Genomic DNA, 15,136 nt, shown 5'->3' on the forward strand with positions numbered 1-15,136 from the left:
CCTGGGGGGGGATTTGGGGCGAAATCGGAGCGGTTTGGGGGCGGTTTGGGGGCGTTTCGGGGGGATTTGGGGGGATTTGGGGTCCTCAGGTGGCCCAGCAGTGGATTCAAAGCCACCCCTGTCTGAGGGCACCCCGAAATTTGGGGGGTGGGGGTCCCTGGAGGGTCCTGGGTGGGGGATTTGGGGCGAAATCGGAGCGGTTTGGGGCATTTCGGGGGGATTTGGGGGGGATTTGGGGTGCTCGGCTGGCCCAGCGCTGCCTCACCTGCCGCTGCTGCCGCCGCCGCGTCACCCCCGTCTGAGGGCACCCCGAAATTTGGGGGGGTGGGGGTCCCGGGAAGGATCCTGGGGGGGATTTGGGGCGAAATCGGAGCGGTTTGGGGGGATTTAGGTGGATTTGGGGGTATTTCGGGGGGATTTGGGGGCCTCAGGTGGTCCAGCTGTGGATTCTAAGTCACCCCTGTCTGAGGGCACCCCGAAATTTGGGGGGTGGGGGTCCCTGGAGGGGTCCTGGGGGGATTTCGGGGGGATTTGGGGTGAAATCGGGGCGATTTTGGGGCATTTCGGGGGGATTCGGGGGCGTTTTAGGGGGATTTTGGGGAGGTTTGGGGTGCTCGGCTGGCTCAGGTGTGGATTCTAAGCCACCCCCGTCTGAGGAGGACCCCAAAATTTGGGGGGGTGGGGGTCCCTGGGTAGGATTTCGGGGGGATTTGGGGCGAAATCGGGGCTTTTGGGGGCATTTCGGGGAGATTTCGGGTTTTTTGGGGGGATTCCGGGAGTTTTTTGGGGGGTTCTCAGCTGAGCCGGGGTGTCCTCAGGTGTCTCACCTTGTGAGGGGCTCCCCAAAAATGGGGAGGGGTCAGAGTTCTGAATTTGGGGGGATTTGGGGGGGCTCTGCCACAGCCGGGGGGTTCTTTGGGGGTGTCTCCATTAAAGCTGCCCCCCACAGCCACCGCCTCGCTCTCACTGCCGCGTCGGGCGCTTGCGGGGTCCCCGAGGGGTTCCGGGGAAGTTTTGGGGGTCCCTGGGGGGATTTTGGGGGTCCCTGGGGGGATTTTGGGGAGGGAACAAAACAGGCGGAACGCAGGATCGGGAAACGCTTCGCGCCCGGAGCGCCCGGAAGTGACACGCAGGAAGTGGCCGGAAGGCGCGGGGGGGACACACCGGAAGTAGCGGAGGCCGCGTGGAGGCGCCGGGATGGGGCGGCCCGGGAAGGTCGGGAAGGAAAAACCGGGAAAAACCCGGGAAAAAGCGGGGAAAACCGGGAAAATCGAGGGGAAATGGGGGTCTGGGAGGCTCAGGGGAGCGGCGGCGCGTTGGGAACGGCGGGGGGAAGGCGGCGGCAGCGGGAATGGGCCCGGAGGGGGGAAAAAAAGGGGGGGGGGGAGGATTTGAGATCCCAAAATTTTGGGAATCGTGGGGGGAAAGTGGGATCGGGTGTGGGGGAGGGCCGGAATTCCCAGCGTTTGCGGTCTGCGGCCGCTCCTGAGGGGGAAAAGAGGGGATTTGGGGGTGGGAATTCCCAAAATTCGGGGTCTATGTTCCTTTTCCTTCGGGAAATCGGGAATCAGGGGGGCTCGGAATTCCCAAAATTCGGGGTCTCTGTTCCTTTTCCTTCGGGAAATCGGGATTGGGGGGCTCGGAATTCCCAAAATTAGGGGCCTCCAGCTCCTCCTGATGGAAAATAGGGAATCGGGGGCTCGGAATTCCCAAAATTCGGGGTCTGCGCTCCTTTTTCTTTCGGGAAATCGGGATCGGGAGGTTCAGAATTCCCAAAATTCGGAGCCTCTGTTCCTTTTCCATCGGGAAATCGGGATTGGGGGGCTGGGAATTCCCGGGATTTTGGGGTCGCTCCCAGCATTCCCAGGGCCGGGAATTCCCGGGATTTTTGGGGTCGCTCCCAGCATTCCCAGGGCCGGGAATTCCCGGGATTTTGGGGGTCGCTCCCAGCATTCCCAGGCGCGGCCATTCCCGGGATTTTGGGAATTTGGGTCACTCCCAGGATTCCCAGGGCCGGGAATTCCCGGGATTTTTGGGGTCGCTCCCAGCATTCCCAGGGCCGGGAATTCCCGGGATTTTGGGGGTCGCTCCCAGCATTCCCAGGCGCGGCCATTCCCGGGATTTTGGGAATTTGGGTCACTCCCAGGATTCCCAGGGCCGGGAATTCCCGGGATTTTTGGGGTCGCTCCCAGCATTCCCAGGGCCGGGAATTCCCGGGATTTTTGGGGTCGCTCCCAGCATTCCCAGGCGCGGCCATTCCCGGGATTTTGGGGGTCGCTCCCAGCATTCCCAGGCGCGGCCATTCCCGGGATTTTGGGGGTCGCTCCCAGCATTCCCAGGGCCGGGAATTCCCGGGATTTTTGGGGTCTCTCCCAGCATTCCCAGGGCCGGGAATTCCCGGGATTTTTGGGGTCGCTCCCAGCATTCCCAGGGCCGGGAATTCCCGGGATTTTGGGGGTCGCTCCCAGCATTCCCAGGGCCGGGAATTCCCGGGATTTTTGGGGTCGCTCCCAGCATTCCCAGGGCCGGGAATTCCCGGGATTTTGGGGGTCGCTCCCAGCATTCCCAGGGCCGGGAATTCCCGGGATTTTTGGGGTCGCTCCCAGCATTCCCAGGCGCGGCCATTCCCGGGATTTTTGGGGGTCGCTCCCAGCATTCCCAGGCGCGGCCGTTCCGGGTTTTCCGCAGAGCCGCTGGCAGCGCCGGGAGCGCGCGCGGGCTCGGGAGCGCGCCGAGCTCGGGTTCGGCTCCGCCCCGCACTCGTTCGTGTTCCCGCGGGGCCGCCCCGGCAGCGGCGTCCGGAGCCTCGTCAGGGACCTGCGGAGGGTCCTGGAGCCCTACACGGCCCGGAACCTGCAGGTGGGAGGCACTGGGAGCACTGGGAGGGACTGGGATGGGCACTGGGAGCACTGGGGTTACTGGGATTGGGCCGTTCCTCCCAGGAGTTCTGCGGTATCCAGGGGGTTCCCCTCAGGAATTCCCGGGTTTTTCCCTCAGGCATTCCGGGTGTTTTCCCTCAGGCACTCTGGGTGTTTTCCCTCAGGAATCCCAGGTTTTTCCCTCAGGAATCCCAGTTTTTCCCTCAGGAATTCCGGGGTTTTCCCCTCAGGAATTCCGGGGTTTTCCCCTCAGGCATTCCGGGTTTTTCCCTCAGGCACTCTGGGTGTTTTCCCTCAGGAATCCCCGTTTTTTTTCCAGGAATCCCAGGTTTTTCCCTCAGGCATTCCGGGTTTTTCCCTCAGGCACTCTGGGTGTTTTCCCTCAGGAATCCCAGTTTTTCCCTCAGGCATTCCGATGTTTTCCCTCAGGCATTCCGGGTGTTTCCTCTCAGGAGATTCGGGGTTTTTCCCCTCAGGAATCCCAGGTTTTTTCCAGGAATTCCGGGGTTTTCCCCTCAGGAATTCCGGGATTTTTCCCTCAGGCATTCCGGGTGTTTTCCCTCAGGAATCCCCGTTTTTTTTCCATCAGCAATCCCAGGTTTTTCCCTCAGGAATTCCGGGTGTTTTCCCTCAGGAATCCCAGGTTTTTCCCTCAGGAATCCTAGGTTTTTCCCTCAGGAATCCCAGGTTTTTCCCTCAGGCATTCCGGGCTTTTTCCCTCAGGCATTCCGGGTGTTTCCTCTCAGGAGATTCGGGGTTTTTCCCCTCAGGAATCCCAGGTTTTTTCCAGGAATTCCGGGGTTTTCCCCTCAGGAATTCCGGGGTTTTCCCCTCAGGCATTCTGTGTGTTTTCCCTCAGGAATCCCCAGTTTTTTTCCCTCAACAATCCCAGGTTTTTCCCTCAGGAATTCCGGGTGTTTTCCCTCAGCAATCCCAGGTTTTTCCCTCAGGCATTCCGGTGTTTTCCCTCAGGAATCAGTTTTTTTTTCAGGAATCCCAGGTTTTTCCCTCAGGCACTCTGGGTGTTTTCCCTCAGGAATCCCAGGTTTTTCCCTCAGCAATCCCAGTTTTCCCCTCAGGAATTCCGGGTGTTTTCCCTCAGCAATCCCAGTTTTCCCCTCAGGAATCCCAGGTTTTTCCCTCAGCAATCCCAGTTTTCCCCTCAGGAATTCCGGATGTTTTCCCTCAGCAATCCCAGTTTTCCCCTCAGGAATTCCGGGTGTTTTCCAGGTGCGCCGGAGCAATTCCCTGCGGGACCTGGTGGCCGTGGCCGGGCCTTTGGGAGTCTCCCAGTTCCTGGTGCTCAGCAAATCCCAGACCGGGATCAACCTCGTGAGTCCGGGGCCAGTCCGGGCCCGAGACCGGGCCGGGATTTCCAGGGAACGCTCGGGAATTCGGGAATTGGGGAATTCAGGAATTGGGGGTCCCCGGGAGGGGCTGGAATTCCCAAATTCTCGGGCTCCCGGCTCCTCCCAGACGGGGAAAAAAGGGGAGGGAAGAGCTGGGAATTATTTGGGAATTTGGGAATTGGATTCCCGGCACTTCCCGGGGTTTTTCTGGGATTTTTCCTGGGATTTTTCTGGGATTTTTCCTGGGATTTTTCCAGGATTTTTTCCTGGGATTTTTTCCAGGATTTTTCCAGGACTTTTCTGGGATTTTTCCTGGACTTTACCAGGATTTTTTCCAGGATTTTTCCTGGTTTTTTTTTCTGGGATTTTCCCGGGATTTTTCCCAGGATTTTCCCAGGATTTTTCCTGGGATTTTCCAGGATTTTTTTTCCAGGAATTTTTCTGGGATTTTTCCGGGATTTTTCTTGTCTTTTTCTCGGATATTTCCAGGATTTTTCCCGGATTTTTTTCCAGGATTTTTCCCGGATTTTTTCCAGGATTTTTCCACGTTTTTTTCCAGGATTTTTCCAGGATTTTTTCCTGGGATTTTTCTGGGATTTTTCCAGAACTTTCTCCAGGATTTTTCCCAGAATTTTCTCCAGGATTTTCCCAGGATTTTTCCAGGATTTTTTCCTGGGATTTTTCTGTGATTTTTCCAGGATTTTTTCCAGGATTTTTCCCGGAATTTTCTTAGAATTTTCTTAGGATTTTCCCAGGATTTTTTCCTGGGATTTTTCCAGGATTTTCCCAGGATTTTTCCAAGATTTTTCCAGGATTTTTTCCTGGGATTTTCCCAGGATTTTTTCTGGGATTTTCCCGGAATTTCCCGGGACTTTCCCGGCATTTTCCGGGCTCTGAAACTTTTCCTCTTTTCCCAGAAAATTTTCCGCCTCCCGGGGGGTCCCACCCTGACCTTCAAAGTGCTGCAGGTGGGGATTGGGGGGAATTTGGGGCAATTTGGGGGGAATTTGGGAAATTTGGGGGATTTGGGGAAATTTGGGGGGAATTTGGGGCACTTTGGGGGAATTTGGGGGGATTTGGGGAAGGCTGGGAGGGTTTGGGGGGTTTTTTTTTGCGATTCCCCGAGGGTTTTTAAGGAATTCTTGGGGTTTTTTGGGGATCCCAGGGGTGGATTTTTTGGGATTCCAGAGGGAATTCCGGGGATTTTTTTGGAATCCCATCCTGGTTTTTCCCCATTCCCAGCAATCCCTGATCCAGAACCTGCGGGGGTTTTGGGATCGGGTTTTTTTGGGGGTTGAGTTTTTTGGGATTGGGTTTTTTGGGATTGGGGTTTTTTGGGATTCTGGGGTGGGTTTTTTGGGGATTCCAGTGGGAATTCCAGGCTTTTCCCGGGCTCCCATCCCATATTTCCCTCCCCAGTACTCCCTGGTACGGGATGTGCGAGGTTTTTTGGGGTTTTTTGGGATGGGTTTTTTGGGATGGGTTTTTTGGGGATTCTGGGGTGGTTTTTTGGGATTCTGGGGTGTTTTTTTTTGGGATTTCCCAGGCTCCCATCCCTGTTTTTGCCCTCCCCAGCACTCCCTGGTGCGGGACGTGCGGGGGGTTTTTTGGGATTGGGGTTTTTTGGGATGGGGTTTTTTGGGGTGGGTTTTTTTTGGGATTCTGGGGTGGATTCTTTTGGGATTCTGGGGTGGATTTTTTTGGGATTTCCCGGGCTCCCATCCCATATTTCCCTCCTCAGCACTCCCTGGTGCGGGACGTGCGGGGGGTTTTTTGGGATTGGGGTTTTTTGGGATGGGGTTTTTCAGGGTGGGTTTTTTTTGGGATTCTGGGGTGGTTTTTTGGGATTCTGGGGTGGATTCTTTTGGGATTCTGGGGTGTTTTTTTGGGATTCTGGGGTGGTTTTTTGGGATTCTGGGGTGGATTCTTTTGGGATTCTGGGGTGTTTTTTTGGGATTCTGGGGTGGTTTTTTGGGATTCTGGGGTGGATTTTTTTGGGGATTCTGGGGTGGTTTTTTGGAATTCTGGGGTGGATTTTTTTGGGGATTCTGGGGTGGATTTTTTTGGGATTCTGGCGTGGATTTTTTTGGGGATTCTGGGGTGTTTTTTTGGGATTCTGGCGTGGATTTTTTTGGGATTCTGGAGTGGTTTTTTTGGGGATTCTGAGGTGGGTTTTTTGGGGATTCTGGGGTGTTTTTTTGGGATTCTGGCGTGGATTTTTTTGGGATTCTGGAGTGGTTTTTTTGGGGATTCTGGGGTGGTTTTTTGGGATTCTGGGGTGGATTTTTTTGGGATTTCCCGGGCTCCCATCCCATATTTTCCCCCCAGTACTCCCTGGTGCGGGACGTGGTGTCGGCGCTGCGGCGGCACCGGATGCACGAGCAGCAGTTCCGGCACCCCCCGCTCCTGGTGCTCGGGAATTTCGGGACTCCCCAGATCCACGTGAAGCTCACGGCCGGGATGTTCCAGGGGATGTTCCCGGCCCTCAACGTGCACAGGGTGAGCGGGAAAGGGGGGAAAAGGGGGGATTTGGGATTTGGGAAAGGGGATTTGGGATTGGGAATGGGGAAAAGGGGGATTGGGGAATGGGGGGGAAACAGGGATTGGGGAAAAAAAAGGGGGATTTGGGATTTGGGAAAGGGGGGATTTGGGATAAAGGGGGGATTTGGGAATGGGGGAAAAACGGGGATTTGGGGGCTGGGAGTGGGGGGAAAACGGAGATTTGGGAATGGGGAAAAGGGGGATTTGGGATTGGGAATGGGGAAACAGGGATTTGGGAAAAAAAGGGGGATTTGGGATTCGGGAATGGGGGGAAAAGGGGATTTGGGAATGGGGGATTTGGGAATGGGGAAAAGGGGGATTTGGGAAAAAGGGGGGATTTGGGAATGGGGGAAAAACGGGGATTTGGGAAGGGGGGGGAAACAGGGATTTGGGAAAAAGGGGGGATTTGGGAATGGGGGAAAAACGGGGATTTGGGGGCTGGGAGTGGGGGGAAAACAGGGATTTGGGAAAGGGGAAAAGGGGGATTTGGGAATGGGGAAAAGGGGGATTTGGGATTGGGAATGGGGAAACAGGGATTTGGGAAAAAAAGGGGGATTTGGGATTCGGGAATGGGGGGAAAAGGGGATTTGGGAATGGGGGATTTGGGAATGGGGAAAAGGGGGATTTGGGAAAAAGGGGGGATTTGGGAATGGGGGAAAAACGGGGATTTGGGAAGGGGGGGGAAACAGGGATTTGGGAAAAAGGGGGGATTTGGGAATGGGGGAAAAACGGGGATTTGGGGGCTGGGAGTGGGGGGAAAACAGGGATTTGGGAAAGGGGAAAAGGGGGATTTGGGAATGGGGAAAAAGGGGATTTGGGAATGGGGGGGAAACAGGGATTGGGGAAAAAAAGGGGGTTTTGGGATTCAGGAATGGGGGGAAAAAGGGGGTTTGGGAATGGGGGAAAGGGGATTTGGGATTGGGAATGGGGGGAAAAAGGGGGGATTTGGGGGCTGGGAGTGGGGGGAAAAAAGGGGATTTGGGAATGGGGAAAAGGGGGATTTGGGAATGGGGGAAAAGCGGGATTTGAGAATGGGGGAAAAACGGGGATTTGGGAAGAAAAGGGGATTTGGGATTTAGGAATAGGGAAAGGGGGATTTGGAATGGGGAAAGGGGGATTCTGGATTTGGGAAATGAGGGATTCGGGAGCTGGGAATGGGGAAAAAGGGAGGGATTTGGGATTTGGGAATGGGGAAAAGCGGGATTTGGGATCGGGGAAGAGGGAAAGGGAGGATTTGGGATCGGGGGGGGGTTGGGAAGAGGGGGAGGGGCGGGAAAGGGGGAGAGGGGTCTGGGAAAGGTCGGGCCTGGGAATGTTCCTTTTTCCTCATTTCTCTCCTTTTTCGTGCTCTTTTTTGTTCCTTTCTTCTTTCTCTTCCTTTTTTTTTTTTGTCCTTTTACTTCCCTTTTTTCTTTCTTTCTCTTTTCTTGTCCTTTTCCTGCTTTTCCTTCCAATTTTCCTTTCCACTTTTTTTTCTTCCCTTTTTTTCTCCTCTTTTTTTCCACTTTTTTCCCCTTTTTTTTCCCTTTTCCCCCCCTTTTTTTTCCCCTTTTCTCCCTCTTTTTCCCCCTTCCCTCCCTTTTTCCCCCCTTTTTTTTCTCTTTTTTCCCCCCTTTTTATTCCCTTTTTTCCCTTTTTTTTCTTTCTTTTTTCTCTCTTTTTTCCCTTTTTTCCCTTTTTTTTCTCCTTTTTTCCCCTTTTTTCCCCCCTTTTTTGTGTCCCTTTTTTTTTGTCCTTTTTTTCCCTGTTTTTCCCCCTTCTTTTTCCCCTTTTTTTCCCTTTTTTCCCCCTTTTTTTCCTCTCCCCATTCCCATTCCTCCCATTTTCCCCCTTTTTTCCCCCGTTTTTCCCTCTCCAGGTCAATCTCAACTCCATCCGTCGCTGTGTCCTCGTCTCCTACGACGCCGACTCCCAGCTCCTGGAATTCCGCCATTAGTGAGTGTGGGATCCCAAACCCGGCCCCAATCCCCCAGTTCCCCTCCCAAATCCCCCAATTCCCCTCCCAAATCCCCCAATTCCCCTCCCAAATCCCCCAATTCCCATCCCAAATCCACCAGTTCCCATCCCAAATCCCCCAATTCCCATCCCAGATTCCCAAATTCCCATCCCAGATTCCCCAAACCCGGCCCCAATCCCCCAATTCCCCTCCCAAATCCCCCAATTCCCCTCCCAGATTCCCAAATTCCCATCCCAAATCCCCCAATTCCCATCCCAGATTCCCCAAACCCGGCCCCAATCCCCCAGTTCCCCTCCCAAATCCCCCAATTCCCCTCCCAAATCCCCCAATTCCCATCCCAGATTCCCAAATTCCCATCCCAGATTCCCAAATTCCCCTCCCAAATTCCTGAATTCTCAAATTCCCAAATCCCCCAGTTCCCCTCCCAGATTCCCCAAATCCCGGCCCCAAATTCCCCAAATTCCCCTCCCAAATTCCCCTCCCAGATTCCCAAATTCCTCTCACAAATTCCCATCCCAAATTCCCCAAATTCTCCTCCCAAATCCCCCAAATTCCCCTCCCAATTTCCCCGTTTTTCTGTCCCTTTTCCCATTTTTCCCCCCTTTTCCCTTTTTTCCCCCCATTCCCGTTTCTTTCCCGTTCTTTGCAGGGTTCCCATTCCCAATCCCAGCACCGCCAGTGTCCTTCCCATTCCCCATTCCTGTTGTTCTCCAATACTTCCACCTTTTTCCCAAATTCCCGTGGTTTTCCCCCAGTCCCAGCAGTGTCAGGCTCCTTCCCCGTTCCCATGTTCCCGTTTTTCCCAGATTCCCGTGGTTTTGCCCCAATCCCAGCAGTGTCAGGCTCCTTCCCCGTTCCCACGTTCCCGTTTTTCCCAAATTCCCGTGGTTTTGCCCCAATCCCAGCAGCATCAAGGTCGTTCCCGTGGGGCTCAGCCGCGGCCTCCGGAAGCTTCTCCAGGAGAAATTCCCCGACCTGAGCCGGGCGGACGACGTCAGCGAGCTGCTCACGGGGTGGGGACCCCTTGGGGGGACCTTGGGGACACCTTGGGGACATCAGGGGGACCTTGGGGACATCAGGGGGACCTTGGGGGGACCTTGGGGACATCGGGGACACCGGGGACACCTTGGGGACATCAGGGGGACTCTTGGGGACATCAGGGACACCTTGGGGGGACCTTGGGGACAGTGGGGACACCTTGGGGACATCAGGGGGACCTTGGGGACATCAGGGACACCTTGGGGACACCTTGGGGACACCTTGGGGACACCTTGGGGGGACCTTGGGGACATCACAGGGACCTTGGAGAGACCTTGGGGGGACCTTGGGGACATCAGGGACACCTTGGGGACACCTTGGGGGGACCTTGGGGACATCAGGGGGACCTTAGGGACATGAGGGACACCTTGGGGACACCTTGGGGGGAATCTTGGGGACATCAGGGGGACCTTGGGGACACCGGGGACACCTTGGGGGGACCTTGGGGACGTCAGCGAGCTGCTCACGGGGTGGGGACACCTTGGGGACACCGGGGACACCTTGGGGACATCACGGGGACCTTGGGGACATCAGGGACACCTTGGGGACACCTTGGGGACATCACAGGGACCTTGGGGACACCTTGGGGACACCTTGGGGACATCAGGGACACCTTGGGGACACCTTGGGGGGACCTTGGGGACATCAGGGGGACCTTGGGGACACCTTGGGGACACCTTGGGGACATCGGGGACACCACAAGGGGGACATTGGGGGGACCTTGGGGACATCTCAGGGACTTTGGGGACACCTCAGGGACACCTCGGGGACACTTTTGGGGACACCTCGGGGGGGCCAGGGGGCTCCTGCTGGGTGGGCACCGGGGGGGCACGGGGGGGCCACGGGGCCGTGTCCGGGATGTCCCCTGGGCCCCCGCGGTGCCACCGGCCCCGGCCCCTCCCCCCCCAGGGGCGTCGCCCTGTCCGAGAGCGAAGCGGAGCCCGACGGGACCCAAAACGTGCTGGAATTGCCCCAAAACTGCGCCGGGCGCGGGAACGCGGCGACGCAACAGAGCGCGGTCAGGCTGACCGAGGTGGGACTGGGGGGATACTGGGGGATACTGGGGGATACTGGGGACACTGGAGATGTCATCGGGGACATCGCTGGGGACACTGGGGGATACTGGGCACACTGGGGGGACACTGGGGGATACTGGGGGGACTGGGGACACTGGAGATGTCATCGGGGACATCGCTGGGGACACTGGGGGATACTGGGCACACTGGGGGGACTGGGGACACTGGGGGACACTGGGGGACACTGGGGGGACTGGGGACACTGGAGATGTCATCGGGGACATCACTGGGGACACTGGGGGACACTGGGGACACTGGGGACACTGGGGGACACTGGGGGGATACTGGGGGGACACTGGGGGGATACTGGGGGCACTGGGGGACACTGGGGGGACACTGGGGGGATACTGGGGACACTGGGACATCACAGGGGGGACATTGGAGGGGACACTGAGGGGACTCCAGGGTGGGGACGGGCTGTGAGGTGCCACCGCATCTCACCGGCGTGTCCCCCCTATGTCCCCCCCATGTCCCCCCCGTGTCCCCTCCCCCCTGGGTGTCCCCCCCGTGTCCCCTCCCCCCCCCGTGTCCCCTCCCCCCAGATCGGGCCCCGGCTGACGCTGCAGTTGGTGAAGGTGGAGGAGGGGCTGGGCCAGGGCAACGTCCTGTACCACGGGCTGGGTGAGTGCGGGGCAGGGCAGGGCAGGGGGCACACACCTGCGTGGCACCGGAGGGAGGGGTCTCACCTGTCCCAGCTGTGCCCAGGTGTGTGTGTGAGGGTATCCCAGCTGTGCCCAGGTGTGCCCAGGTGTGTGTGAGGGTATCCCAGGTGTATCCCAGGTGTATCCCAGGTGTATCCCAGGTGTGTGTGAGGGTATCCCAGGTGTATCCCAGGTGCCCCCAGGTGTGCTCAGGTGTGTGTGAGGGTATCCCAGGTGTGCCCAGGTGTGTGTGAGCGCATCCCAGGTGTGCCCAGGTGTATTTCAGGTGTGCCCAGGTGCGCCCAGGCATGCCCAGGTGTGTCCTAAGTGTATCCCAGCTGTGCCCAGGTGTGTGTGTGAGGGTATCTCAGGTGTGCCCAGGTGTATCCCAGGTGTGCTCAGGTGTATCCCAGGTGTGCCCAGGTGTATCTCAGGTGCCCCCAGGTGTGCTCAGGTGTATCCCAGGTGTATCCCAGGTGTGCTCAGGTGTATCCCAGGTGTATCCCAGGTGCACCCAGGTGTATCCCAGGTGTGCTCAGGTGTATCCCAGGTGTGCCCAGGTGTATCCCAGGTGTGCCCAGTTGTATCCCAGGTGTGCCCAGTTGTATCCCAGGTGTGCCCAGGTGTATCCCAGGTGCCCCCAGGTGTGCCCAGGTGTATCCCAGGTGCCCCCAGGTGTGCTCAGGTGTCTCTCCGTGCCCAGCCCCCAAAGGTGAGGCGGAGCTGCGGGAGCTGCTGGCCCGGAAGGAGCAGCGGCTGCGGCTCAGGGCCGAGCGGCGCCGGAAGCAGGAGCAGGACCTGGAGCGGAAACGGCAGCAGCGGCTGCGGCACAGGTGAGAGCCAGGGGTGCCAGGGGCACAGGTGAGAGCCAGGGGTGCCAGGGGTGCCAGGGGCACAGGTGAGAGCCCAGGGGTGCCAGGCACAGGTGAGAGCCCAGGGGTGCCAGGGGCACAGGTGAGAGCCAGGGGTGCCAGGGGTGCCAGGGGCACAGGTGAGAGCCAGGGGTGCCAGGCACAGGTGAGAGCCCAGGGGTGCCAGGGGCACAGGTGAGAGCCAGGGGTGCCAGGGACAGGTGAGAGCCCAGGGGTGCCAGGGGCACAGGTGAGAGCCAGGGGTGCCAGGGGCACAGGTGAGGGTGGCAGGAGGCTCCCAGGTGAGGGAGCCTGGCCAGGTCCATGCCCAGGTGCCCCCTCACCTGTCCCCCCTCACCTGTCCCTCCCCTCTCCATCCCCCCAGGGAGCGCAGCCTGGCCGGGATGGGCCGGGCCGGGGTTGGCGCCGTGGGTGGCACAGGAGGTGGCACAGGTGGCACAGGTGGCACAGGAGGTGGCACAGGAGGTGGCTCAGGTGGCACAGGAGGTGGCACAGGTGGCACAGGTGGCACAGGAGGTGGCTCAGGTGGCACAGGAGGTGCCCAGGACGGTGACAGCGGCGCCGAGGACCCCGGCACACCTGGGGCAGGTGAGGCCGAGCCGTGGGACGAGGACGAGGCCGAGTACTACAGACAGGAGCTGGGGGAGGAGCCCGACCCAGGTGAGGGCTGGGGGGGCTCCAGGGGAGGGTGGGGGGGGGGGTCCAGGTGATTTTGGGGGGAATAAAGATGAATTTGGGGTTTCTAGCTGGGTTTATGGGGCGTCCAGGTGAGATTGGGGGGGATAAAAGTGAGTTTGGGGGGAATAAAGGTGAATTTGGGGGTTTCAGGTGAGGTTTGGGGAGTCTCAGGTGATTTTGGGGTGGATAAAGATGAATTTTGGGGGGTGCAGGTGATTTTGGGGGGGGGTCCAAGTGATTTGGGGAGGGATGAGTTTGGGGGATCCAGGTGATTTTGGGGGGGATAAAGGTGAGTTTTGGGGGATCCAGGTGATTTTGGGGAAGTTCCAGGTGAGTTTTGGGGGGGATAAAGATGAACTTGGGGTTTCCAGGTGGCTTTTGGGGAGGGCTGGGCCTGATCCCCCCTTTTTTCCCTCCCATGGAAGTGGCTGATGACACAAAATTCCGTGAATTCCCGTGATTTCGGATCAAAGTAAACGCTCTGACACTTCCGGGCCCATCCTGGCACCCCAAATCCCCCTTTTTTTTCCTCCCAAATCCCGTTTTTTCTCCTCTGAATTCCCCTTTTTTCCCCCAGATCTGTTCCCAAGCTGCTCCAAGAGGAAGCGAAGCCCCTCGGGCGCTCCCCGAGCCCGGAAACGACGGAGGCAGAGCCGGGAGGGGGCCCTGGACACCCCCAAATCCCACCCTGGAACCCCCAAATCCCACCCAGGACACTCTGGAACCCTCAAATCCCAACGGGGAATCCCCAAATCCCACCCAGGACATCCTGGAACCCCCAAATCCCACCCCAGGAAACCTGGGACCTCCAAATCCCAACGGGGAACCCCCAAATCCCACCCTGGCACCCCAAAATCCCATCAGGGCACTCCCGAATCCCATCCTGGCACCCCAAAATCCCACCCAGGACGTCCCAAAAACCCCAAATCCCAACGGAGAACCCCCAAATCCCATCCTGGCACCCCAAAATCACATCAAGGCACCCCCGAATCCCACCCAGGACGTCCTAAAAACCCCAAATCCCAACAGGGAACCCCCAAATCCCACCCAGGACAGCCCAAAAACCCCAAATCAGCCCCAAAGCCGAGGAGGGGCCGTGGGAAGCTCCTGACCCTCAGGAAAAGCCCAAATTTCCAACGGCCGGGAAGGGCCCGGAAAGGGAAAAACTGAGGGGGGGGAGGGAATTTGGGACCCCCCAATCCGGCCGGGATCGGGAATTGGGGACTCTGGGGTGGATTTTGGGATCCCCAAGGGGAATTTGGGACCCCCAGGAGGAATTTGGGGTCCCCAGGGGGAGTTCTGGGGTGTCCTGAAGGAATTTTGGGATCCCCTCAGAAAGAATTTGGGGTCCCCAGGGGGAGTTTTGGGGTGTCCTGAAGGAATTTTGGGATCCCCCCAGGAGGAATTTGGGGTCCCCAGGGGGAGGTTTGGGGTGTCCTGAGGGGATTTTGGGATCCTCAACCCCTCCTCCCTAAAACCCACAAGACAACCCCAAAAAATGGGGAAAAACACCCTAAAAATGGGGGAAAAAACCCCTAAAATGGGAAAAAAACCCTAAAATTGGGGGAAAAATCCCCAAAATGCCCGGTGGGAACTGGGGCAGCTTCCAGGAGCTCCCGGGGCCGGAATTTGGGGTCGGAATTTGGGGTCGGGAGCCCGGGAATTGCGGCCCCTCCCCCACCCGTGCAGGGGTTTTCCCTCGGGAAGAGCGGATTAAAGGCGGCTCCACCCCCAGGGCCTCGCGTGGCTCCTTTTTCCAGGAAAAACCCCTCTCTTCCCACCCCAAAATCCCTCTTTTTCTCCCCAAACCTTTTTCCTGCAGAAATCCCGCTTTTCCCACCCCAGATCCTTTTTTTCCTACCCAAAATCTCCTTTTTCCAGAGAAAAATCCCCCTTTTTTACCCCAAATCCCCCTTTTTCCCCACCAAAAATCTGCATTTTCTGCCATTTCCCAAAAGAAATTCTCCCCCCTGCCCCGCCCCTTTTTTTTTTGCCAGAAATTTCCCATTTTTCCAAAATTCCCATTTTTCCAACAGAAATCCCACTTTTTCTACCCCAAATCACCTTTTTGTTCCTACCAGGAATGTCCCAGTTTTCAACTACAA

General features: G+C 57.6%; 1 protein-coding gene across 7 annotated transcripts; it reads left to right on the forward strand.

Moving 5' to 3' along the window:
• Nucleotides 1-1,175: 1,175 nt before the first annotated feature.
• PPAN (peter pan homolog) lies at nucleotides 1,176-14,767 on the forward strand. Of its 7 annotated transcripts, none has more exons than XM_068997952.1 (13): nucleotides 1,176-1,215; nucleotides 2,689-2,859; nucleotides 4,110-4,211; nucleotides 5,146-5,196; nucleotides 6,557-6,727; nucleotides 8,628-8,704; nucleotides 9,632-9,739; nucleotides 10,674-10,797; nucleotides 11,383-11,461; nucleotides 12,185-12,314; nucleotides 12,718-12,818; nucleotides 12,849-13,013; nucleotides 13,609-14,767. In XM_068997952.1, the coding sequence occupies exons 1-13, from the start codon at nucleotides 1,198-1,200 to the stop codon at nucleotides 14,199-14,201; spliced, it is 1,890 nt and encodes a 629-aa protein (XP_068854053.1). In that variant the 5' UTR covers nucleotides 1,176-1,197; the 3' UTR covers nucleotides 14,202-14,767. The 7 variants fall into 7 exon arrangements, with proteins under 7 accessions (XP_068854053.1, XP_068854055.1, XP_068854056.1 ...); XM_068997954.1 differs by having other exon boundaries at nucleotides 12,718-12,806; nucleotides 12,858-13,013; XM_068997955.1 differs by having other exon boundaries at nucleotides 12,718-12,776; nucleotides 12,858-13,013.
• Nucleotides 14,768-15,136: the final 369 nt, after the last annotated feature.

This window comes from Aphelocoma coerulescens, chromosome 30 (genome assembly GCF_041296385.1).
Source record: "Aphelocoma coerulescens isolate FSJ_1873_10779 chromosome 30, UR_Acoe_1.0, whole genome shotgun sequence".
Lineage (NCBI taxonomy): Eukaryota > Metazoa > Chordata > Aves > Passeriformes > Corvidae > Aphelocoma > Aphelocoma coerulescens.